The sequence below is a fragment of the Capra hircus genome (assembly GCF_001704415.2).
Source record: "Capra hircus breed San Clemente chromosome X unlocalized genomic scaffold, ASM170441v1, whole genome shotgun sequence".
In the NCBI taxonomy this organism is placed as follows: domain Eukaryota; kingdom Metazoa; phylum Chordata; class Mammalia; order Artiodactyla; family Bovidae; genus Capra; species Capra hircus.
Window position 1 is genome coordinate 51,147,092 of NW_017189516.1, and position 26,417 is coordinate 51,173,508.

Below are 26,417 nucleotides of genomic sequence, written 5' to 3' on the forward strand. Positions count from 1 at the left end.
TGTGAGGCTGAAGAACTTTCTTCCCTAAAAGCACTTTCTTTTTTCACTAGAACCAGGAGTTCATTTCACAGTTGTGTTTTATTTACTCTGGAAAAGAATGTATTGGAACAAGCAATATATTTAAATGATTCTTAATGCAAAATGCTGTCAGTCTTTATGATTACCACCAATCATTGCCCATGGCTCTTTCACATACTGAAACAGAAACTCATCAATAACATATAGAAATGAGGTTTCTGAAACTCAGAATACCATCATCATTAAGTGCTCCTCTGAGATTTGACCTTGATGTTTTCTTCAGAACTTGCCACTAACCCTAGGAGACAGACCTTCTTAGCAAATCTGTGCCCTGAACACAGTCTCTTACATCATCCTTACAGTAAGCATTTATGAGCCTGATTCTCTCTTCACTGGAAACCAAGCCATGGCTCTGTCCCCAGAGTGTGTTGGGAAGGTATTTCTAAGGTTTGCTTCCTCAGAGTATGTTAATATTTGCCTATGAATCAAGACTTTGAACAGTTCTCTCCTGGTTCTGCTATGAGCTTATTGTATGACTGTAGTTGGATATTCTCTACCTCTCTGAGTATAATTTTATGTCAGTAATATTACATTATTATTATATTAATTTCTTAAGAAAATAGCAGGATACTTCATGATATTAGAGTATCATAGCAATATTTTCGATCTTGTATTTAGTGTTTACATTAATGTTCATTCTGAATTGCCCTCTCTTTACAACCTATCACCTGAATGAAGATCCTTATAATGACTTAATTCTGCACATCTGACGTGTAAGTCCACATTAATTTGTCCAGCAGCAGCACATAGAAACTGTGGTAGGATTATGCAAGCAGTGGGGTGTGTAACAGATGTGATCCAACTGGGGAAACAGCAGTCCAAATCCAGACCCACCCTCTGCCAATGATCTGAGTACGTAGAGCTCATTCATCCTGCTGCTGAGATGACCCATAGTGTCTTGAAGGTGTCAACAGTATGATTTTCTTAGCAGTTCACTGAAATGATACTCATGGCAAATTGTTTTTAAAAAATAAGTAACAATTCTTCTCTAATGTTTAAATTGTTTCTTTGCAGAAAAAACTAAAATCACTATAGTAAAAACCTTCAATGCATCAGGTATGACTTATTATCAATATCTAGACTTTCTTTTTTTATACCTAAAGTTAAACAAATAGCGGTGGGTATTTATATTTTCTTTTACCTTTTCCCTGTCTTTTAAAAATGAAATCTGTTCATAATGAATAGATGTTTATGCACTGGGTACCTTAAATTGTGCTAAGTGTTTGGGGTTATATAATAATGTACTGTGTTGTGTGCTGTACTTAGCTGCTCAGTTGTGTCCAACTCTTTGCGACCCCATAGACTGTAGCCCGCCAGGCTCCTCTGTCCATGGAATTCTCCAGGCAAGAATACTGGAGTGGGTTGCCATGCCCTCCTCCAGGGGATCTTCCCAACCCAGGGATCAAACCCAGGTCTCCCGCATTGCAGGAGGATTCTTTACTGTCTGAGCCACCAGGGAATAATAATTATTATTATATAATAATAATTAGACACAATTCCCACTCTCTAGAATCTCCTAGTCTATGGGGAGAGACAAGAGAAACAAACAGATAACTATATGAACATAAGAGCGAATAAAGGCAATGATTACACAAGTGTTTCTGACATAGTTAAGAGGCATGGGAGATAGAAGGACTGCTGCTAATGATTATCAGTGGTATGTAGTTTATGAAGGAAAGATTCTTAGAGGAGTGAACCTCAAAAATTATTTAAATCCAAAAAGAGATGTACTTTTAAGTATCTATTATAAGATTAAGGATTCATGATTTGCTTAACAAAGGCTTCCAATTGATTCAAAGCAGGTTTTGACAAACTATGGCCTGTGGGCCAAATATGACCCACCATGTATGTTTGTAAATAAAGTTTTATTGGAACACCACCATTCACATTTGTTTATATACATTGTCTGTGGCTACTTTCCTGCCACAATGAATAGTGAAGTCGCTGCAACAGAGACAAAAAATATTTTAGACACACAAAGCCCCAAATATTTACTATTTAACCCGTTACAGCGAAAGTTTTCTCACTCATGATTTAAATGCTGACCTGTGGCCATATCCTTGGGGGAAGTTATGGATAACAGCCCTAGCAATTGGAAAGAAAATTCTCAGTATGAATGAATAGCAGAAGACATATATCACTGGAAATGAAGGTACTACTAAAAATTCAGAGAAACAGGAGAGATGATAGAATGAAAAGCTTAGTGAGCAATAGACCAATGGTTGTAAAGAACGTATAAACCATTACAACCCACCATCTGCATATTCTGTAGTATTTGCATAGTATATGTTTTCAATGAGTTATATCCATAAGTAAGTAAATTTTAAATGAAATCTTTCTATTTTGGTGTGGGTAACATTGCTGGACCAGTATAGAAATCTACATGTCAGGTACCTTTCACCATCTAAATTGTTTGCTCACAGAATCAAAACCCTTAGCTGAAACATGATGCCTACACACCAAATGTCAACTAAATCATTCTGGCAGGAACCACATCACACGTACTAACTCAAATTATAATTTTAGTTTATATCCAAACTAGTTCTCTTGGGAAAGAATTAAGCACTCATAAAGTGCAGTAGAAATAAAATAGCAACCAGACATTGCATACATAATTCTGACCAAACCAGACCTAACAAGGACAGCAAAATATGGACAGCAAAATATTTCTTAATATGACAACCTTTTCCCCTCAGCAGTCTGCTAATACACAATCAACATTTGTCCCTCACTTTTGTTATAGATTTTTGATAATTCGCCAAAGTCAGTTCAGTCACTCAGTCATGTCCTACTCTTTGCGACCCCATGAATCGCAGCACCCCAGGCCTCCCTGTCCATCACCATCTCCCGGAGTTCACTCAGACTCATGTCCATCGAGTCCGTGATGCCATCCAGCCATCTCATCCTCGGTCGTCCCCTTCTCCTCCTGCCCCCAGTCCCTCCCAGCATCAGAGTCTTTTCCAATGAGTCAACTCTTTGCCAAAAGGGTGAAATTAATGAAGAAAAGATTCTCAGTGGAGTAAATTTTGAGCTCTTTTCCAATCAAAGAAAACATGTACCTCTCCTTTCACCAAAGGAGAAGGTATTTCTTAGGTTAATATTTGTGAAGTTTTTTGTTCTAACATGGCTTATTTCTCCTCCTACTCATCTCTACCTCCTTTGTATGCCTATGTCATCTGTTGTACTGTCCATCACTCCATTTTGCCTTCACTGTAACTTTTTATAACATCATGTGAAATGCTGTGCTGGATGAAGCACAAGCTGGAATCAAGATTGCTAGGAGAAATATCAATAACCTCAGATACGCAGATGACACCACCCTTATGAAGTGAAGAACTAAAGAGCCTCTTGATGAAAGAGAAAGAGGAGAGTGAAAAAGCTGGCTTAAAACTCAACATTCAGAAAACGAAGATCATGGCATCCGGTCCCATCACTTCATGGCAAATAGATGGGGAAACAGTGGAAACAGTGGCAGACTTCATTTTCTTGGGCTCCAAAATCACTGTAGATGGTGACTGCAGCCATGAAATTAAAAGACACTTGCTCATTGGAAGAAAAGCTATGACCAACCTAGACAGCAACTTAAAAAGTAAAGACATTACTTAGCTGACAAAGGTCCATCTAGTCAAAGCTGTGGTTTTTCCAGAAGTCATGCATGGATGTGAGAATTGGAGTATAATGAAAGCTGAGCTCCAAATAATTGATATTTTTAAACTGTGGTGTTGGCGAAGATTTGAGTGTCCCTTGGACTGCAAGGAGATCAAACCAGTCCGTCCTAAAGGAAATCAGTCCTGAATATTCATTGGAAAGACTGATGTTGAAACTGAAACTCCATTATTTTGGCCCCCTAATGCGAAGAACTGACTCATTGGAAAAGACCCTGATGCTGGGAAAGATTGAAGGTGGGAGGAGAAGGGGACAACAGAGGATGAGATGGTTGGATGGCATCACCGACTTGATGGACTTGAGTTTGAGCAAGCTCCAAGAGTTGGTGATGGACAGGGAAGCCTGGTGTGCTGCAGTCCATTGGGGTTGCAAAGAGTCAGACAGGCTGAGCCGCTGAACTTATTACTTGTTATTTACTGGCCAGTATCCCTCACTAGATTGTAAGCTCCTTGAGGGCAGGGTCTGTATCTGGAACCTCCCAAAGCCTATAGAAGGTGGGAGATGTTCAGCCAATATTTTTTGACTTTTACAGGTTTTGCCCATGTGAAACACATTGATGTTATTTCATACATATGTTTACATAAGGAGCTAAGACCAGCATTAGAGTGTTCATGGACTCTCAGGAAAGGAAAGAGAATCTATGAGTAAGGAAGGGCTGTTTCATTTAAAGTCTCTATACTCAGTTGTATTCATGCTATTCCTTCTTTATTGGGGAAAAAATAATTGGGCAGGATTAATTGGGAATGCGACAAAGAAATTTTCGGGAGGAGTAGGGGATCAGATACTGACACACTAAAGAATGGTGTGAGTCCACTTCCATAGCTTAACTACTAAGAAATGAAAACTCATTCCTTTAGTCTTTGTGGAATTAATCATAGCCAATTATATCCAACATATAGTATTTTGGGTACATGTTCAATGCCTGAATTTGTGAATTCTCTTAATGTTGTATTTAATTGCAGGTATTAACATGTTTAACCTGCTGGGTTGTGTTTTCTTTGCAGGTGTCAAACCCCAGAGAAATATCTGCAATTTGTCATCTATTTGCAATGACTCAGGTTAGTTCTTGTGTACACTACACATGACCAAATAAATAAGCTCCACAGAGAAACGGTTTGTTTTCCTGCTGTTAAGTATATGATGTGGGACCCTCTGATTTATCTCTTTTCATCACACCTGGCTACCCAGAGTCTCAAATGAAAACCAAAGCAAATTTTAGATATGATTGAAAGTGAGATAATGGATTAACTCCTTTAATGAAACTCTGCAGCAAATATTTTTCACCATAGCTAATATCCTTAGAGTTGACTCATGAACATAATTAATAATGGATTTAATTATTAAAAGCCATTTCTTATATATAAAATCCTTAAGCTTTTCCATAGGACCTTCAGTATTATAACTTAGAAACAGGATGTTATCTTTTGCTAAAAATAAACTGCTCTACTAGAATGTTGAAAATCTCACATACGTCTAGTTTAATTGGATGCTAATTCCAGGAGTGCCCATAGTGTATTTTGCCATCACTAACTAAGACTGTCCACTGTTTTTAAAAATTAAAATGGAAACCTCTTGAGAACATGCTATTTTTGAAATGGGAATATTTTCCCTTCTGCCATGGGCCAGAAGGAGTGAAGCAACCACTTTTCTCACGTTGGTTTGGCTCTATGGCTTCCCTTCCTTATTAAAATCAATGAAAGCAGATGTGAAAAACAGAAAAACATGGTGTGACAGGTCAGAACTGGATCATGGGAAGAGTGAAGAGGAAGGTAACAGAGTATTTTATAATGTTAAAAGTTTTAGTGTGGCTCCAATGATATAAAAAAAGCCAATAATTATAGGAAAACATAGGAAACAATTTCAGGTAACATAAGTTAAGGTTGGATGGTTGAGAAAACAAGCAAACTTTCCATTGAAAGAATGTTCCACAAACACTTTATATTTGTGTGAATGTAAGGTTTACTTACATGAGCTTTCTGCTAGTAGTATTCTCCAGGTTGAATATAGCAGGAAAATATTAGCTGACTTTGATTAAAGAAAAAAAAAGTGTTGGATACATTTCACTTTCATATATTGTGTAACTCTCTTCTCTGCTTCTTCTCACCTCCCTCCCCTCGTACCCCTCTCTTCACTGGATACTCCATAATTTCATTATTTTCATGCTTCATTTATGTTTTGGACTGGTGACTAATGTCTAGCTTAATGTTATGTCTACATGATGTTTGATAACTGTTTCAAAGTTGAACATTTAGTAAAAAAAAAAAAAAAAAAACTCTGGTCATCTTGAATAACAGATGCCGGGAAGCTGGTTGGAGTAATGTTTTCCCCAGTTAAGCTACTGAATTGACCATTTGTTTTAGTGTCTGGTGAAAACAACCTTTTCAGGGGAGCAACTCTTTTGGCACCAGAAATTCCACAATATCCTGCCAGAAACCTTCACTTCTTACAGATTCCAATCTGGATTTATTAAGGGAAATGGAGGCTGGTAAGAAAACTGGGATCTGACCAGGTAGAGTCAGGCTGAAGGTCAAAAGGTAGTGGCTTCCTGGCTGTTCTGCTATCATTGTACACCCAGCACATTCAGGAAACTGAACATGTGCGGAATAAGACTGAAGGATGAACTTGGAGAATGGAGAGGCAAGGGAGAAAAATTGTGTGTCAGCACACATACAGTTGCTAAATAAGTTTTTAAAAGCTAAGATTTTAGCAAAAATGGACAAGCAGTTCTATGCATTTATAAATTCTCTTTGGGCTTCCCTGGTGGCTCAGTGGTGAAGAATCAGCCTGCCCATGCAGGAGATGTGAGTTCGATCCTTGGGTCAGAAAGATCCCCTGAAGAAGGAAATGGCAACTTGTTCCAATATTCTTGCCTGGGAAATCCCGTGGACAGAGGAGTCTGGTGGGCTAGTCCATGGGGGTCACAAAATTCAGACATGACTGAGCAACTAAACAACAGCAACTGATTATCTTTGATTTTAACAATTATGTAGTATATTAATTTAAATTTCAGTATCAATATGCAGAGTTTGGGATTCTCAGTAGAAAGGTGGCTGGAAAAGGTAAATCATGTTCACTGGTCTAATGGCATTGTCAGCCATTTTAAGTGGAAGTGGACTGCTGAGTCCTTGGCTATGGGAATCAGTTATATTTTGGAGTGCAATGAAAGATGAGATTGGGAGGTCTTCCACCCTTTAGCTCAGGAGTTGGCAAACTACTGCACGTAGTTCAAATAATAGCCTGTCACATGTTTTTGTAAATAAAGTTTCATTGGAATACAGCCATGCCATTCATTTATATACTGACTATGGCTGCTCTTACACTATAACCACAAAGTTGTATAGTTTCAACAGAGAACATATAACCCACAAAAACTTCAAATATTTATTTTCTGATCTCTTACAGAAAAGTTGGTTGAGCCCTGCTGTAGTTTATATGATATCCTTGCCTTTTTGCTCAGGAGGCCAGTTTTTTGTCTCTGTAGATTATGAAGTGCACACAGTGTACTTCTGTTAAGGAGTCTCTGTTTTATTAGTTTCCACATGGAGCCAAAGCCCCTCTGAGTATACCCTGCAGGAAATGCTTTGAGTTCTGAAATTGAGTTCAGTATTTCTCAAAGCAGGTGTTTCCAGAACAGTTTTCTGGCGTTTCTGGGATGAAAGTCACAAGTTGTTCAACTGAAGAAAGGATTTGCTCTGCATTCTATTCAGGTTTCAAAGCAAAATCTCAACTGTGTTCCTAGGAAAGATAGTGCATTTGGTAACTGCATTTTAAAACAACAACAACAAAAACTGCAAATGGCAAGGAATAAATAGACTTCCATAAGGTAGCTTAACTGCTGAGAAATACTTTTTCTTTCCCTTCCCTATCTCCTATAACTGCAACTATAACAGCTTAAAAATATTTTTAGCGTTTGAGCCACAGTTCCCCTAGTTAACATCTTGACAGAAAACAGTCTTGGTGAGAAACAGATAGGGGTAAAATTTCTTGACAAATAGATAAGCTTTTTCTTTTTCTGTATTGCCACATAAAATGTAGAGTTGATATTTTCTGAAAATTGTACTGATGGATAATCATTGAATAACTTTTTGACAGAAAAGAGAGTAAATGTGAATAACAAAGACTTTGTTATAAAGTAATATGATGATCTTTTTCTGTGTCATATTAATCCTCAAACTCTAAGGATGCAAGTCTCAGATTTCTTTTTGAAATTTTATTTTTAGCCTTTTTTAGAGGTGAGATCATGTTTCAATATGATGAAGAAAGCAATATTACCCAGGTAGGTTTTAAAGATTTTTTAATTGCAATTTAAAAAGTGAATTCTCAGATATTCAAAGATTTAAGGTTCAAATTATTTCTGATGTTTTGCATATTTACTTTTATGGCCAAATTTAAATAAAGTATGTGTTGTTGAAACACTAGCTTTGTCAAGAGGGCTTGATTTTGTAATAATCATGGAGTTTTGTTAAAAATTATGCTTTAGTTTTCACTGGGTTTGCTGCTGAATATGAGTGTTTATATGATGTAGTTCTATTGCCAGTCAGAACTTTAAATTATATTAGAAACTCCTAGCAATAGGAAATACGTTGAATCTAAAAATAGTCTCAATCTGATCCTGTTCACTCCCATCTGGGACTCAGACAAGTAATATCAGCCTTCCCATAACCTAGATTGGTTCGGAAAGTGAAAAGTGAAAGTATTAGTCACTCAGTCCTGTCTCACTCTGTGGGACCCCATGGAGGGTAGCCCCCCAGGATCCTCTGTCCATGGAACTTACCAGGCAAGAATACTGGAGTGGATTGCCATTTCCTCTCCAAGAGATCTTCCCCACCCAGGGATTGAACCTGTGTCTCCTACATTGCAGGAAGATTCATTATCATCTGAACCACCTGGTTCAGAAGCCCAGATTGGTTCAGAAGATCCCAGCCAAATGTGGTTTGTTAATTCTGTGAATATTTCCTGAGCACCTACTATGCGCCAGGCAATGAGCTAGGTGCTAGAAATGCAGTGATGGTTGCTACCAAGTGTCCCTTTTTACATTTACACAGAGAACTTTAATAGTGTTCTTTTGGGGGAATTCTTGAAATAACAAAAGATAGAAATTATCATGTCAGACTTGCTGATTCAGAATATTTTTTAAAGAAAACATAAAAACAAAGACTGACTCAGCCAATATGTATTCACTCTTTTGCTAGACAATATTCCATGTAGTTAGGAGTCACAGTCTTTGGGGTGTAGGTCTTTAGGTGCCCAACAAAATTAAAGAACAACTTCTTGTTAGAAAGTGTTATGAAACAAAACAGTGATTGTTATATTCTTAATGATGATGTGCTTCTAACAGAATCAAGTTATGGCTAATGGCACGTTAACTGGAATCCTGTCTCTAAGGGAGTTGAAGTGAGTAATCTTGCAATTTGATTTAAAACCTAAGACATCAACTCTGGAAAGATACTTCCTGAGCTATCTTTACTTTCGGAAACCAAGAATAGGATAGAGACAGACCCAGAGGTGTGAAGAATTGGTCCTTGAGTTCTTCGCAAACTAACCATAGTAACCTGTTATCAACTAATATCCCCATGAGGACGTTCTCTTTGATGCTACTGAATTATGTAAGATCTTCACTAAACCAAATTTGTTTTGCCCAGTGTGCAACAAGCTAAAAAACTGAGAAGCCAAGACTTGCAGCAAAGAGAGGGCTTTTTCCCAACGTAGCCGCATGAGGAGAACAAGTCTCAGATCTACCTCTCCAAAGGCCAGCAACTTGGGACATTTATGGGGTGAAAAATAAAGTGGCAGGGTGGTCTGAGGCTGTGGAGTGTGGGGACCATGGCTGGAGAGTGCTGGAGGGTAGAGGAGGGTGTCAGTTGGAGACAAGGAGGAAAAATCCGAGACAGAGGCCCCCAGGGTGAGTGACTAGCCAGTCTCAGAAGTTTTGCCTCGGGCCAGCACTTCCTCTGGCCCTTTGCCAGAGGCAGCTGCCTGGGGGTTGCAATAGCCTAATAAGTAATGAGATTGTTTAACCATAATTTATATCTTGTCATTGGCTGGAACCGATATAGCATCTATCTGGTTTGTTTCCCTTGTCATATTAATTAATTTTCCCACATAGGAATGTCTTACTGTACCCACTATTTCTTCAAAGTGAACACTGCAAGCAATAAATACCATATGCTTCATGTAACTGCTAAAATTCTAACTTGTTTTGAACTTAACATCATCAATGATCTCCTTCATGTCAATTTCTCATTTTATTAACAGACGATCAGAACTCAACAAAACTCTTCAAACCTTAAGTGAGGTAATCATAGTACATCCTGTACTTGTTTATAATTACTGTTATTATTTGGGGGAGAGCATGGAGTTCTGTATTCCTGAGGAGATAGGTATTCAAATTATCCCCAAATCTGCTGTGTAAAAGAATGAATGGGCAAGTTCCGTTGCTCCAAAAATCAAAACTAGGCTCAATGGATGGATGTTACACGGGGATAGATTTTCCTAAGTAAAACCAGGTTTCTTAAAACCAGGGCTTCAGGAGAATGTGCTACCTTGTGTGGTAGAGTTTCCTGACACTAGAGGTATCCAAGTAGAGCCTGAATAGCTTTGATCATATGTCATTAATCTGGTAGGAATGAGAATTAGATCATTCCTAGGTGTTGTTGTGATTCTAAGATTCTGTGATGCTGTGATAAATCCTGGGTCATCTTGCCTGATATTTTCAATTGTCAAACTAACATTAATACATTTTTTCTTTTGTTTCAGACTTATTTTATAGAGTGTGCTACAGCAGAGTCCCAAAGGTCAGTCATTTTTCATACCTTTTTTTATTAAAGATCATTATTTCTCTACTTATGAGAAATAAAGTATGAGGAGTCTTAGGGTACAAATTTAAAGGTATTCCTCTAGAATAAATACACATTAGTGATAGTTTGGATATATAATTTTTTATTCTTCCAAACACATATCACAGTCACATCCATCTTCTCATTTTTTTATGAAGCTCAGAGGAGTGTGGGAAGTGTTGAACCATTTACCTCTGGTTCTTTGAAGCTGAGGCTCATCACCGCCCTTAGCCTCACAGGCCACCAATAGGACCAACAAATGGCTCCCAGTGGTCTAGTCAGGGTGAAGGCCACACAGAGAAGAAGGAACATAATATGGAGCTTGGTGAGGGGCTTCCCTGGTGGTCCAGTAGCTAAGACTACGTGCCCCCAGTGCAGGGGGCCTGGGTACAATCCCTGGTCAGGGAACTATTAGATCCCTGGGAATCTAATTAGTCAGAGAACTAATAGATCCCACGTGCCACAGCTAAGTTTGCATGCTGCCTGTAAAGATCCCACGTGACACAACGAAGATCGAAGATTCTGAATGCCACAACTAAGACTCAGCACAGCCACATAAATAAATAAAAAGTCTCTGTGAATATAAACCTCTCTAAATGCTTTGTCATAGGAAATCTTTGGGGTGAAGTTCCACCCATGGTAGGTTGGTGTTCACAAGCTTATTGGGGTGACATTGCAAGTTAACAGTGTCAATGTCCCCCTTCCCCACTGTTTGAAAAAACAGCTACAAATATGTAGGTAGGTTTCCAGTTGAGTAACGCTCTGGTTATATATATTTCTCTTTACAGCACAGTAAATTGTACATTCACCATAAAATTGAATAAGACAATGAACATATGTACTGTGATGGTTGCTTTCCAAACAGTAAAGATTCGACCGATGGGTAAGTTGTCTCTATATTTATGGCTGTGTTCATTTTCACATGACTTTGATGTAATCTTTTTCAAATCGAAAATATAATGAATAAATTTATATATGTTACAACTTTCTGTTCTGAGTCTTTTGTTGTTGGGCAGTTGTTAGGAAGCTCTAAAAGGTGCTTTTTCCTGCTTTCTCAGTAAAGTTTCAGTATACTGTTTTGGAAATCAGAATAAAACAACCCTATTGAGATAGAGAGTTCTATTTGGAGTGCTTGATCGATTGCTGCTGGGATATATTTACTTCGGAATTTCTCTTAGGAGTTGCTGAAGAGCAATTGATACTGCATACAACCCCATATTGTTCATTCAATAAATATTTTAAGCACTTACTATTTATATATAATTTCAATATAATGGAATACAATTTATTTTATCATCTGTTTTAGACTTAAGTTCTTTAAAATGCCATCAGTGTGAGAACCGTAATACTTGAAGGATCTGAGCTTCTCCCTTGCCTTGTTCTTGACCTTGCATTTTCATTGTTTTCCTTTTGTCTCCTCCAGAACAGTGCTGCTGTTCTGCCAGGACCCCCTGCCCTTCCTCCCTGGAGGAGGTAAAGAAACTGCAGTGGTATGTAGCAAATATGCTGACCCTTTTCATAATAATAATAATTTAATCACCATGTTGGCTAAGGAATTTTGAAATTTTGATGGTGAAGAAGGGTTTTCAATTTTAGGAAAAAAAGCAGTTTTCTTTTGTATGAAGTTTCTGTTGCCTTAAATCAATGATTTGCAATCTTGGTTGCACATTAGAATCACCTGAGAAGTGTTAAAAATATTCTGTCTTCCCAGCCTCACCAGCTGAATGTGTCCTCATATTTAAAAATTTTTTCCAGTGTGGTATATGAGGAATAGTATCTTAATGTTATTTGTACTTCTCTTATTAAAACTGTTCGGACATTTTTTTCATATATTTGGGGCCATTTTTGTATCATTTCTGTGAATTGTATGTTCATGTATTTTTCCCACTAGATATTTAATCAGTTTTTAAGAGAATTTTATATATCATGGATAGTAGACCTTTGTCTGTGGTATATGTTGCAAATATTTTCTCCCAGTTTGTCAGTTATCGTCTGACTTTGTTTATGATGTTTTTGATATGCAAATAAAAATGTTAAATGTACTTAAATTTTATCAATCTTTTATTTTATTGCTTGTGGATCTGGAGGCATTATTAGAAAGCCTTTCCCTACACCTAGTTATAGAGGAATTCATCTTTGTGTTTTTCTAGTACTTATATGATTTTTTTCTACATTAGATCCACTTGGAATTTATTCTTATTTGATGGGAGGCATGGGTGTAATTTAATCTTTTCCAAATATCTATCCAGTGGTCCCAGCACCATTTATTAAAAAGTCCACCCTTTCCTCAGTGATCTGAGATGTCACCTTTGTCATATGCTAAATTTTGGTAGCTATTTGGGTTAAACTACAGATGTTAGATGTTAACATTGGGGGAAGCTGGGTGAGGAGTGTATGAATCTCTGTGTTATTTTTGCAGTGTTTCTGTAAGCCTACAATTAGTTCAAATTAAAAATGTTTTAAAATTTTGATTTCCAGTCTCCACCCTCAGTAATTCTGGTTAAATGAGTCTGGGGCATAGCCTAGGGATTAAGAGTTTTAAAAACTTTCCTGGTGGTTCTAATGGGCAACTGAAGTTGCAAATCACTACCTTAACCTCTGCCTCAGTGGAGGTAAGGAGGGAGATGGATTCTTCAAAATAGTAGATGATCCCAAAAGTCATGGATGGTGTGATCAAAAGTGTATAAAAATATACATGGAAAAAAACAGGAATTGAATGAATGAAAATGCTCACAAGAGTTCCCAGTGATTGGCCTGCCTGCTGGGTGGTCATTTTCTTGGGTTTTTTTTTTTTTTTCTTTGCAGCATTTTGTATACTTTTCTACAGTCAGATAAAAATTGTATTTTTTAAAAAGGACATGCATTTTCCAATATGAAACTTCTCATATGGGAATAAAAGGCAAAGTGTAGCCTGTCTGCCCTTTGTGGGCCAAATTTCTGAAATATATTGAAACATTAGGCCCCTAGGAGTAGCTAAAGAACTTTAGTTAAGGATATGTAGCATTTTATGTAATAAAAGGTGAAAAGTACTTGAGTTTTAAGCTTAATATACCCCCATCAAGGTGGAGGGTTAAACCCCACTTGGGAGATGGAATTTCTGAAAGCATCAGGATCCAATGAGGAGACTTCCAGTCACCTCAGGACCAACTAAATCAGACACTGAGGAGAAGGCCACAGAAATCTCTAATTTTTAAAAGGTCCTCTGGGTAATTCTCAGGCACAGCCAAGGTTGGGAACCACTGGGCTAAAGTAACATTAAGGGTGTAGCTGATGTATAAGCTGGGACCACCCCTTTGGCCCCAGCTTGATTCATTTTTTTCATTCAGCAACATTTCTTCATCAAGTACTGTGTGCTAGTTAGTGCTTTGGCAGGCTATGCAGTATAAAATCGATTCTGGCAGATTTCTATGCTCATCAATTTCACACAAAATTGTGTATTGTTAATTCCAACTCAAGATTTTCTTGAAACAAAATTCAGTAAGTTGAAGAAAAAAATGGCTGTGTGATTTACCTTTCCCAGCCAGTGTTACCAATGCATGTGAATGACCTAAATTTGAAGTTTCTTGGAAAGGAAAAGCTTATTTATGAACTACTAAGACCAGTATGAGAATTTCCTAAAATTAGAAACTCTACTGTACAAGTCAATAATTATTATTTTTACATATTTTTCTATTGATCAATATGCAGAAGATTGTAATTGTAATTAACAGAATTATGTACTTTGATTGTAAAAAGTGTAAGAAAAAATTGAACATTTTATTGTTACTGACTAATTTAGAGCTGCTTTTCAGTTTACTCCTTACCCCTTTGAGCTCAGTGTTAATACTGAGTTGACACAAGAGTTAGTGAGTTAGTGTATCTATTACGGATGAACACACATAGTTTTGAAATGAGTATGCTTTAGTTTCTAAGTCAAATCAGTTGTCTTAAAAAGATGAGCCAGTTTTGTCAACGTGGATTTGAATATTAAAAGAAAATTATATTTTGGTGTTTGATTCTAATTTTAGAAAAATGTTAAGTATGTTTGAAACACGGCCTGTGATTCTGTTTTTTTTTTTTTTAAGAATAAATTTTGTGAAATCTAAAAAGCCCACCACAGACAGACTCCTAGTATATGGAAACCACCAGTTTGGTTACAGGGCATTCAACAGCTCCCTTCCCAAGAAGTACCTGGCAGTGGTACATGCTCTTCTCAACTGACTGAAAAGTGATGAGGTGTAGAATCAGGGAGTAGCAGTGAACAAGTGAAGCAGAACTGTGAAGTCGAAAAAGAGCATTCTTCCTGGTTAATTCCTCTCCTGGGGAGAAGGTGGTGGAAGTGGGCAGGGGCGGGAGAACAGTGGCAGGTACACAGAGGGTCTGCAAAGGAAAGTTCACAATGGAGCCGTGTCGCCTTGGTGGTGTCACATGGTTGCCACGAGAAGAGCTTAGCCTCTGTAGCTCATTTGTGTCTCATATGCATCTCTCTGATTCTTGCCTTTAGTGACCTGCAAGATCCTGTTGTGTGTCTCGCTCGTCATCCACACGGCCCACCATTCTCTTCTTCCAGCAATGCCATCCCAGTTGCTCCTCAGGCCACCATTGTGTCCCAGATCTCTAGTGCCTTCTCTTTTGCTGAGCCTCTAGCTCATCCACTTGTAACCCAGAGCCCTCACTCTCCAACAGGGATGATTCCCCTACCTTCTCCCCAGCCTTCAGCTCCCATCATTTCCAGCCCAGCCATTGATATGCCCCTGCCATCTGGAACTGTCTCTTCCCCTAAGCCTCCACCTGATCTTCCCCTCACCCTGCCCCCTGGGAAGTCCTCAGCCCCCTCTCCCACCACGTCTGCCTCTGTGAACATCGACACGACTGGCATACCTCCTGACAAGACAGGTAAATACGACAAGCCACGCTGCTTCCATGTTTTTGTCATTCGAGCCACCTGAAACCCAGCTGCCAGCCTGCCAAATTATGATATCTGCAATGAGACTACATTAAGCCTTTCTTTTTATGATGTCTGCTTGATTTTGGGAGCTTTCCTTTGGACATTTGTAGAACACAGATACAGTTGGGATTGATTGTTTGGTCAAGATAAATAGCTCTGAGGCAAACACAGATCTCATTTTATCCAGATGAGTTATTTTACAGGTTTCTTTCTCCTGCAAAAGGTGATTGGGTCACTGTTTTCAACATTCTGAAGAGACCAGTTTTGAACCATTAAAAGCAGGAACTCCATTTAGACAGAAAACAAAAAATTGATGTTCTTGAAATGGTACAGAATACCAGAGCTGGCAATGAGCCAGAGCAGCCGTGAAAAGGGGAAGACCATTCAGAAGACCTCAGGGCAGGTCTGCCTAGGCCCTCACAGGTGGTGGGATTTGGAATAAGCCTTTTAGCCCCTCCTGACTGAGCCTGGTCTACTTCAAGATGGAAATAACTGCACTAACCATATGGATTTGGAATAATGGTGAATATGAGAATGCCACAGAAACTGCACCAGGCTCCTGGACACAAAGTACACTTGAGAGTAAAAGGATAAAGGGAAGAGGGAAGGAAGCAGAGAGAATTCTGCATAATCTCTGGAGTTTAAGTCCAGTGAATAAGAAGCAAGTCTTCCTCTAGAATTTGGAGGGTGAAGCAAAGTGAAATTCTTGGAGACACGAGACTGGAGCTGTTGTATTCTCGCCTCCTCTGCCTCAGGCCAGCATGTCCAGGAGATCTGGAGCCTCTGCCAAATGGCTTGAGTTTTTTTTTAATTCCACAAGAGGGGAATGATGAAATATGATATGCCACCTCAATAGCATGTCTATTATACAGCTGTGCATAAACAGAAACTTTGGGCATTTTTAAAGTCTTGAGTGAAGTGAAAATAACTCAAAAGTAAATATTTAGTTTGCACATCATGTTTATAATAGTCTTTTATTGTGTGGATAAATATTAGAAGGGAATATGCAAAATAAAAAATAGGATGTTAGGTGGTAGAATTAAGCAACTTCTTTGTTAGGAGGCATACAGATAGCCAGTAGACACTTTAAAAGATGCTCATCATTGCTAATTATTATGGAAATGCAAATCAAAACTATAGTGAGGCATCACCTCACACCAGTCAGAATGGCCATCATCAAAAAGTCTATAAATAATAAATTCTGGAGAGGATGTGGAGAAAAGGGAACCCTCCTACACTGTTGGTAAAAGCCTAATATAACATTTATGAATATGTTTTCCTTTCCCTGGGGCAAATACCGGGGGTTGGGTTTTCCAGGTCACAGAGTCTATGTATGTTTCTTTATGAGTGATTTTTCCATTATGTGTTCATAAAGTGATTTGGTTCTCTTGTTACAGAAATTGTTCACACCAGCAGCATCAGTGTTTCTGATCTTGAAAACCAAGTGTCCCGGATGGAGTGGGCTCTGTCCTTAGGCAGCTTGGAGCCTAACCTCGCAGGACAAATGATAAACCAAGTCAGCCAACTCCTTCATTCTCCGCCCACCTTGCTGGCCCCTTTGGCCCAAAGGTATGACTTAGCACACTGATATGGTCATGAGAGGGGATCTTCTAATAATAATGATGCATCTAGATGAGTAATTAAACCCAAGTATTTTTCTCCCACTTATGAGGTTCGTAATGACTTGTTAAGTTGCTTTTCTGTATTCTGTTTTCACTGGGGAAAACAGTTCAGAGTGCTGAATTTGAACTGATACCTCTCTTTACAGATTGCTAAAAGTAGTGGATGACATTGGCTTACAGCTGAATTTTTCAACCAAGACCATAAGTCTGACCTCCCCTTCTTTGGCTCTGGCTGTGATCAGAGTGAATGCCAGTAATTTTGACACAACTACTTTCGCTGCCCAAGACCCTGCAAATCTTCAGGTACATCCTAATTTATTGTAGAAAAGACCTTTTCTTTTATATGATTATAGTCCTCATGTACTTCATGATTAAGGCCATTGCTGTTTATACTCATGGGTGATATTCAAAATATTTAGCATCTAGAACAATGAGGCATCACAGAATCAAAAGAAGGACATTGGCTGGAGCAAGATTTCAGAGGTCCTCATTGTGCCCAGTGTTAACCCTTTAGCAACTGGATTGTGGAAGTTTGGGGGGAAGTGGGGGAGGTGTCCAGTGGGTTCTAGGCAGTTGTGAGAGAGCAGGGACACCAAATGTGTCCCTATTTTTCAACCCATTTCAATATTTTAACCTATTGAAAGAGTGATGCTGAATATCAATCCTGCTTCTAGTGTTTTCTATCCACCTATTAGAGGGATGGGTAGGTGGGGCTGCTGAAAACATGCGAGTAAAACCAAGTCTTGCCTTTTAACTTCATTTTGGTAGTCTTCCCTGTACAAATTTCGTGCATGTGGTTCTACAGTGACTTTGCCCTAACAGGTCACTAAATTGGTATGTTGGCTACTGTCGTCTCCCTGGGCTCTGCAGTTATCTTGAACTTTATTTTCCCCCAAGCTTTACTGAGATATAATTGACAAATAATATCCTGCACTTTCTGATTATTTCTGTGTATCCTTTACCCATGAAATGTTTTCTCTCCTGCTCCAAGGCCTCATCTCCCTATCACATCTCCTTACACAGCCTCTAATTCCATAGTAATCAGAGAAACCAGAACCAATTGTACATAGAAACACTACAAATAAATGCCCTTATAGGACCCTCCATCTTAATTACTTGTGTTTTCCCTCTCCTCATTATACGAGCCCCAGACATTTTTATAATCTTTTACTTCATTTTCAGGTTTCTCTGGAAGCTGAGGCTCCTGAGAACAGTATTGGCGTTATTACTTTGCCTTCATCATTGATGAGTCATTTACCAGCTGATGCTGTGGAGCTGGCTTCCAGGGTGCAGTTCAACTTTTTTGAAACTCCTGCCCTGTTTCAGGTAAAGTTGCCTCTAATTGCTCTTGGTTTAGATTCTGGGGAGACTGGAGGAGTTTTAATTCTTATAATCCTCCGATATTCTTAACCAGGCATGCATGCTAAGTCCCTTCAGTTGTGTCTGACTCTGTGCAACTCTGTGGGCAGTAGCCTGCCAGGCTCCTCTGCCCATGGGATTCTCCAGGCAAGAATACTGGAGTGGGTTGCCATGCCCTCCTCCAGGGGATCTCCCGACCCCCTGTAGGGATCAAACCTATATCTCTTATGTCTCCTGCATTGGCAGGCAGCTTCTTTATCACTAGTGCCACCTGGGAAGCCCATTCTTTAGTCTACTATAAGTCAGATGGATTGCTGAAAAGCTGTAGTTTATTTTTAAACAGGACCTAATGATGCTGTTGAAGATAAATAACAATAACCAACACAAAGTATTTATCAATTGCTGTGCAGTATCATAGACACTTAGAAATGTTAACTCTAATCCTCTCAACAACTCCGTGAGGGAGAAACTGTTAAACTATTATCCCCATTTTACAGATGAGGACATAGAGGCATAGAGAGGTTAGGTAACTTGCTCGGGAACACACAGTTTAAATGGCTTAATGTTATGTTCCTTTTAAGATTCATGAGGGTCTCATGTCAATCTATGAAATTTAATTCAGTTTTTAGATCATACTATAGTGGAACAAGCTCTGCTTCTCATTGGGTCCTTGGGGAAGTCACTTTACTCCCTGTCCCTGAATTCCTGACCTAGGTAGTAAAATAAACAATATTGATTAAATAGTCCTTAGGCCCTTCTGGGCTTCCCTCATAGCTCAGTCAGTAAAGAATCTGCCTGCAGTGCAGGAGACCCGGGTTCGATTCCTGGATTGGGAAGATCCCCTGGAGGAGGAAATGGCAACCCACTCTAGTATTCTTGCCTGGAGAATCCCATGGACAGAGGAGCCTGACAGGCTACAGTTCATGGGGTCGCCAAGAGTTGGACAGGACTTAGTGACTAAACTACTAACTAGGGTCCCTTCTAACTCTAAAATTGTCTAATAACATTTCATTTTCTCTTGCCATCTTGTTGATTCTTTGATATGCTAGGACCCTGCCTTGGAGAACCTCTCTCTGATCAGCTATGTCATTTCCTCAAGCGTTGCGAACCTGACAGTCAAGAACTTGACAAGAAACGTGACAGTTACCTTAAAGCATATCGACCCAAGCCAGGTGGGAGGGGCCTGTCTGGTCAGTGCCCTGACTAGAGACACCTCATGCAAACTCCCTGTGCAACTTAGCCTGAAAAAAGTTGGTCCAGCATCACCTTAGACCCAGTTAGGGCTGTGTGTGAGACTAGAATCATGCTCATAAGGTTTGAGCGTGCCTACTTTCTAGGAAGGAGCAGTGTAAAAAGCAAGCTCTTATTGCCAATTTTCAGTGCATTTAGATCTGTGGCTCCAGGTCTGATTCTCACCTCCAAAGAGAAAGCATCTTGCAAGGTCCAGTTCACTGAGCATCATCTGTGACCTCGCTGCTCAGAGTATGGTTTGCAGACCTGCAGCATCAGCCTCCCCTGGGAGCTTGCTAGAATGCAGACTCTTGGGTCCACCCCAGACCCAGTGAATCAGAATGTGCCTTTTAACACAAGGCAATTGCTGCTCCCGATGGCTGAGGTTAAAAAGTGCTGACCTATATGAGACTCACTGCCTTCTAGAGACCCATATAAAATAAGAACTCCCCTAAAATCAAGAATGAGATTCTGAAATGTCCAAATGTCATTTTTTTTCTAATTGCTTTTCAGTTTTTTTCAGTTGGATAAATTATTGGTAATGTGTCCTTCTGTTACAGGATGGCTTAACAGTGAGATGTGTGTTTTGGGACTTGGGCAGAAATGGTAGGTTCCAGACCTAACTTTTTCAAAGTCTTGAGTGGGGAAGGGGAATGGGGAGGAAGGAGCAGTGATTGGTGCAGTGGCCTTTCTGCAGGGACAGAGACTCTTTCCCATGCCCCCTAGGTGGCAGAGGAGGCTGGTCATCTGATGGGTGCTCTGTCAAAGACAGGAGGCTGAATGAGACCACCTGTACCTGCAGCCACCTTACAAGCTTCGGCGTTCTGCTGGTAACATCCCCACTTTGCCTGGCCTTAGATTCTGGGTCTGAGGGGTAGCTGGGCATTGTGCTATGAAGTCTTACCTGGTCGATGACTTGATAGAGAAACAGATTTCATGATACTGTGGCAAAGTTAAAGACCAGTGAAATGACTCTTCTAATATGCATATATACTTGAAGAAAAATATTTGAACAAAGTATTTTTTCTTATTCTAATTTTACATTTAAGTTCTTTTTAAAATAGCTATAGGAGGGCTAGGGAATTCAGATTAAAATGGGTAATAAAAATGGTTTAGTTGCCAGTGTACTTTAAAATTTTTATAAAACATGACATAAGTTCTCTTATTTAATCTCCCCAACAATCCTACAGTATAGGTAGAATGGGGTGTTTTTATTGTCATTTTTAAAGACTCGTTTGTGAGGTAATTGTCCACAGTCGTAAACTGAGAAATGTAAGAGCCAGAAGTCAAATTCACATCTTTAGGCTCCTAGCCTGGGGCTTCTGCAGAGCACCATAATGTAATGATCAAATACATGGGCTTTGAAGTCAGCCAGATCTGGATTCTGGCTCCTCTACCTCGTAGCTTTGTGACCCTGAGCAAATTACTTAACCTCTCTGGGTCTCATTTTTTATTATCTCAACAGGATGATAGTAATTATGCCTATCTTGTAGGCTTGTTGAATAATCTTAGACTATCCAATAATGTAAATTATAACTGTGTCATTTATTTTAAAATATTTGGTCTTGAAAGCAATATTTTCTTTTCCAGGACTTGTCTCGAACATCCTTGCCACCAGCTCAGATGATGGCCCTAACATTTATTACCTATATTGGTTGTGGGCTTTCATCAATTTTTCTGTCAGTTACTCTTGTAACCTACATAGCCTTTGAGTGAGTATCCACAACTGGAAACTGGATTATATGATGTAGTGGTCACCTCAGTGGCCAAAATGTATTAAATAAGTGCTCCTTGGCCTAGCTTACCCTGTCCACCCCTCTAGTGGGGCCACGTATATGTGAAACTTCATGGGACTTTGGTTTACATACTTACTTACTTCCAATAGTTTGTACACTCACTGAAGGCAGAAGTTGTGTCTTAATCATCCTTGTACCCTAAAATGATGCTTGGTACCTAGTTGACATTAAGTGAGAAATGAAAGATAGATGCAGACCTCGAAAAACAAGAGCTTCAATGTGAAACAGGCCATAGCTCCATATACAGCAGAAGAGCTGTGTTTAATATATTAAGTTTCTAAATTATATCAAGCAAACACAAAAGATTAAATACATTAATGGGTGTGGGGATGAAGAAGAATAAAGGATATCAAGCCTCCCTGAAAAATATAGATACAAATTGAGTGCAGCTTTGTAGCTCAAAGAAAGAATGACATTCCAGATGGCGGCATCTGCTTGGCTTATCAGAATGGTCCCTTTGGTTACTTTGTTGGGGGTGGGGGCGGGATTCCAATAAATTCTGTCAGAAAAAAAGGAAATATAGGCACTTTTTTTTACATTCATTTGTGCTTAGTCATTCAGTCTTGTCTGACTCTTTGTGACCCCATGGACTGTAGCCCACCAGGCTCTTCTGTCCATGGGATTTTCCAGGTGAGAATACTGGAGTGGGTTGCCATTTCCTTCTCCAGGGGATCTTCCCAACCCAGGAATCGAACCAGGTTCTCCTGCATTGCAGGCAGATTCTTATACCAGCTGAGCTACCATGGAACCACCCCCCACCACCACCACCTTTTTTAAATGAAACAGTATATAAGTTCTGGGATTTAGATTTTTGGACACTAATCAGGAAATGCACAAATTCACTTTTAGTGCCAAACTTAGGGTCCAGCTGTGAGTACAGATCTTCTAGTGGACCGTTGGAAGGATTAATGAGACTAAATTGCTATAAGGCCAGCCATTACTCAGAATGATCTCACCAGATCTAATTTCACACACGTAAACATGTACATGTCATCAATTAGCTGTATTTTCCTTTCCCTGTTTCATTTAGCTATAGTTTGAACTCTTGTTTCCATGATCTCATTTTAACTAGTAACATAAAATAACAGGAGAATCTGGCTATGTTTTGAAGATCTGAATAGAGGAGCCTATTGTATGAGAAGCAGCAGTGCTTCCAGGAGTTTGGGAGAAATGGGGGTGGGTGCTCATGAGATTCTACTACATACTATTTGAAAGGCTGGGTCAGTAGTCAGCATGTTAAAGATTCCATAGAAATATAAACATAAAATTTCCACATGGTTATTGCAGATGATTCCGTTTAGATTTTTTCTTTGTTGCTATCGTTAGTTGTAATGCCTCCACCCACGCACCACACACACATACAGACATGCATTCAAAGAGAAGAAATTTATGCATATAGACAGTCACCAAAGAATAAAAATAAATCACTTCAAATTCAGATATGCTAGCTCACATAAGCATCAGCAGGCTGTGATGCTAATTCTTTTCTTGTCCTTTCCTTTTAGAAAGATCCGGAGGGATTACCCTTCCAAAATCCTCATCCAGCTGTGTGCAGCCCTGCTCCTGCTGAACCTGGTGTTCCTCTTGGACTCGTGGATTGCTTTGTATGACATAAGAGGCCTCTGCATCTCAGTGGCTGTATTTCTGCATTATTTTCTCTTGGTCTCATTCACATGGATGGGCTTGGAAGCATTCCATATGTACCTGGCCCTTGTCAAAGTGTTTAATACTTACATCCGAAAGTACATCCTTAAATTCTGCATTTTTGGTTGGGGTATGTATTATTTTTGCTCACACATTGCCTGGGCTTTTCCTGCTTTTTCTCCAGTGTTTTGATTTTTAATCAGAGAGAGACATTGATGAAGCAGGTCACACTTGGCAGGTTTCTAAAACAGTTTTATTCTTCTTTTCATGTTTCATTGCCCAAAGAGGAGCCTCGTCAAGTCTATTTCTAGAACACCTGTATATTTATGCTTGATTGGTTATGACTACAACACTCTGAGGTTAGGGCTGTGAATCTTTTTTGTATCTCTAGCGACTAGAACTGGGGCTGGCACACAGAAGATGCTCAGTCAATTGAAAATATTAGCTTGGTGATGATGAGGTCAGTCAGTCCGTCCCTGAGTTCCCAACTAGCCTCACGCTGCTCTGTACCTCCCAGATTCACACACATACACAGCTGTGTGCTTGGCAGGGCAGAGAGAGAGAACATACAGATAAAGTCTAATGTAACTTCATCACCACACCAGCCCAGTATTCCTGATTATGCCACCTGTTGGTTGTTGGTCACTAAATCTTAGATGCCCGAAGATCTTGAAGAGTTCTTCATTCAGCTCCCCGCCAAATGTAGGAACCTCCTGGACTTGACTTAGCTTTGACTAAAGATAATTTGACCTCTGCTTGAATACTTCTATTATTGGGGAGCTCATTACTTTAATTAAAAACAAGATTCTACTGAGTGCCTTTGAAAGATCTTACAGGCTTTATTGAATACTTCATGAATTGGGCAGCATCCCGTCTAGCAGACAGAAAGGAGATTTGAGGAGCTGTACTAAATGAAAGATTTTATAGGCAGAAGGAAGCAGGAACAAGGAAGTCACTCTGGGCAAAAAAGCGGGTTGGTTATTGCAAGCTTACTTTCCTCTGGGGATTTCTGGGGTCTCTCAGACAGGTTACCTAACTAGTGACAGGTTACCTAACTAGCAATTTCTGATTTATTGGTTTAAGATTCCATTTCTGGGAGAGCCAAACCTGTGATGGAGTTAAGTCTCAGTTCGGTGAACTGTGGCTAGCATAAGCAACTCAATTTTGGACCTTTTGTCTTATTTTTAATACCTTACAAGACAGCCAGTGACCATTTTCTAAAGCTCTACAGTTCTGATTTTCCATTAAGTTCACTTGGCTCTCTGGTAGCACTTACCCATCGGTCTTGGTTTTGCTCTCTCAGGAAAAAAAAAAAAAAAGCTGACACTTCCGCTGAGGAGTCCTTTAGATAATCAACAAGTAATATATAACATTATGTATAATACTTTATGTCTCGATGTATTTTCACACAAGTAACCCCATAAAAAATAAGCCAGGGGAATTCCCTGGCAGCCCAGTGGTTTGGACTCTGCACTTCCAATGCCAGGAGGCCTGGGTTCAATCCCTGGTCAGGGAACTAGGATCCTGAAAGCCCCAAGATGCGGGCGGTTATTGCTAATACCAGGTGAAGACGTGATTTACCCTAATTCCCACAGCTCAAGAACAGCTGAGGCTGGCTTTCTAATCTCCAAGGCATACCCTTCCACTGCGTTAGAGCTGCCATTCCTCTCAGATTCCATCTTCTTCAGGCTAAATATTCCTTCACATATTCCCTACACAACAGATTACCTCCCTTGTCTTCTTGCCTGTTGTTATATCTTTGTGAAAGGTACAGAACAACACCTTTCTACAAGATATGTCACTTATTCCCAGAAAAATAAGTCACTCCTTCTGATCTTGGGCATGGATTTTGTCTTCTTTGTAGAATTCAGAAACATCAGGTTCCCTTGTCAAGGACAAGCTCCGCACCCTCAATATTTTATTTTTAGGAAGGGGTCTCCCTTAGAAAGTCACCATATGTCAATGTCTCCATAATGTCCAAATACAAAAGAATTTAATGAAATATCATGTTAGATGGTACCAGGTAGCTGTCTTATTTACCAGAGCCTTGAGATTGGATGTCAGGCTGGTCTGTGTGCACAGAGTGTGAGATGTCGGCATGGGGTGGGGGATGATGGGCTGGAGGGCTGAAAAGGACTCCTCAGCGCAAGGCCACTATAAGGAAAGAGGAGACTCCTCATTATGCTTCCTGTTAATGGAAGTGCCCTGGGCCCTTGAGAGAGCCAGTGGTGGCAATCAACACCCCCAAATAACTAGGGCAGGCTTCTCAGTCCATCAGCAGATTCCAGATAATCAGTTGAGGACACTGGGATTCATAACGGAAGGTTTTCCAGAAGTTACTGGGTTAATTCTTTGGTTTACATTTTGGAGTTTGCCTGCCACCTGACCCTTAAAATTACATTGCAGGTGGGTAAGGGTAAGTGGGTTGCCATTTCCTTCTTACTCATTTGTGGTCCAGTTAGCAGGAGTGGAGGGGGTCTCTGGTCTGTGGTTGTTCAGGATCCAAGCTGCTAGAGACTCTGTCTCAGGACAGGGCTTCCAAGATTGAACTGAACTGGGGAGAAAAGAGTAGAGAATCTCACAAGTGGTTTTATAGTCTAGGCCTAGAGGGGGAGCAAATCACTTCTGTCCATAGTCCACTGGACAAGACCTAGGCCACATCCACCCACATGCTGGGAGGCAGAGAAACTGGGTGTGATGAATTGCTATGCTATTTCAGAAGAAAACAGAAAATCTCCACTCTTTTTTCTCACCACCTTTAGTTATTAGAACTATGTGTGATCAGTGTTTCCTATCTCCCAGGCATCCCAGCTGTGGTTGTGGCCATCGTCCTGATTATATCTCCAGATAACTATGGGCTTGGATCCTATGGGAAATTCCCCAACGGGTCGCCTGATGACTTGTGAGTACAAAGCCCCACACGAAATTTTAAGTGAATTGGAAAGCAGAATTCTCAAAAAAAATGGAGGATCTAATCAGCATATCAGGTGTCTCATCCTAATAAAATCCAGTAATATTTACAGCAGACTTTGCAGTTATATATGTAAAGAGATCAGCTAGTTAGAAAAGTCATGCTGCTGCTGCTAAGTCTCTTCAGTCGTGCCCGACTCTGTGCGACCCCGTAGATGGCAGCCCACCAGGCTCCGCCATCTGCTACTACTTAAGTATTTAAAAATTGAATTATATTTCAAAAATACTTTTATAAGCCTCTGATAAAAATAAAATACAAGCTATACTATATTAGTAAAGATTCATGGAA

At 39.7% G+C, this 26,417-nt stretch overlaps 1 protein-coding gene across 3 annotated transcripts in view; it reads left to right on the top strand.

Annotated features, from left to right (window-relative positions):
* Positions 1-26,417, top strand: part of ADGRG2 (adhesion G protein-coupled receptor G2) — a 121,767-nt gene that overhangs the window by 82,871 nt on the left and 12,479 nt on the right. For all 3 annotated transcript variants that reach the window (XM_018043945.1, XM_018043947.1, XM_018043948.1), the window contains 18 exons: positions 1,093-1,134; positions 4,749-4,802; positions 7,965-8,020; positions 9,083-9,138; positions 10,000-10,039; positions 10,501-10,538; positions 11,369-11,463; positions 12,004-12,070; positions 15,064-15,455; positions 16,905-17,076; positions 17,276-17,432; positions 18,312-18,455; positions 19,538-19,660; positions 20,279-20,324; positions 20,445-20,548; positions 21,309-21,430; positions 23,020-23,288; positions 25,961-26,060. In XM_018043945.1, coding sequence (XP_017899434.1) covers positions 1,093-1,134; positions 4,749-4,802; positions 7,965-8,020; positions 9,083-9,138; positions 10,000-10,039; positions 10,501-10,538; positions 11,369-11,463; positions 12,004-12,070; positions 15,064-15,455; positions 16,905-17,076; positions 17,276-17,432; positions 18,312-18,455; positions 19,538-19,660; positions 20,279-20,324; positions 20,445-20,548; positions 21,309-21,430; positions 23,020-23,288; positions 25,961-26,060 — 2,077 coding nt within the window. The remainder of the gene's footprint in view (positions 1-1,092; positions 1,135-4,748; positions 4,803-7,964; positions 8,021-9,082; positions 9,139-9,999; positions 10,040-10,500; positions 10,539-11,368; positions 11,464-12,003; positions 12,071-15,063; positions 15,456-16,904; positions 17,077-17,275; positions 17,433-18,311; positions 18,456-19,537; positions 19,661-20,278; positions 20,325-20,444; positions 20,549-21,308; positions 21,431-23,019; positions 23,289-25,960; positions 26,061-26,417) is intronic.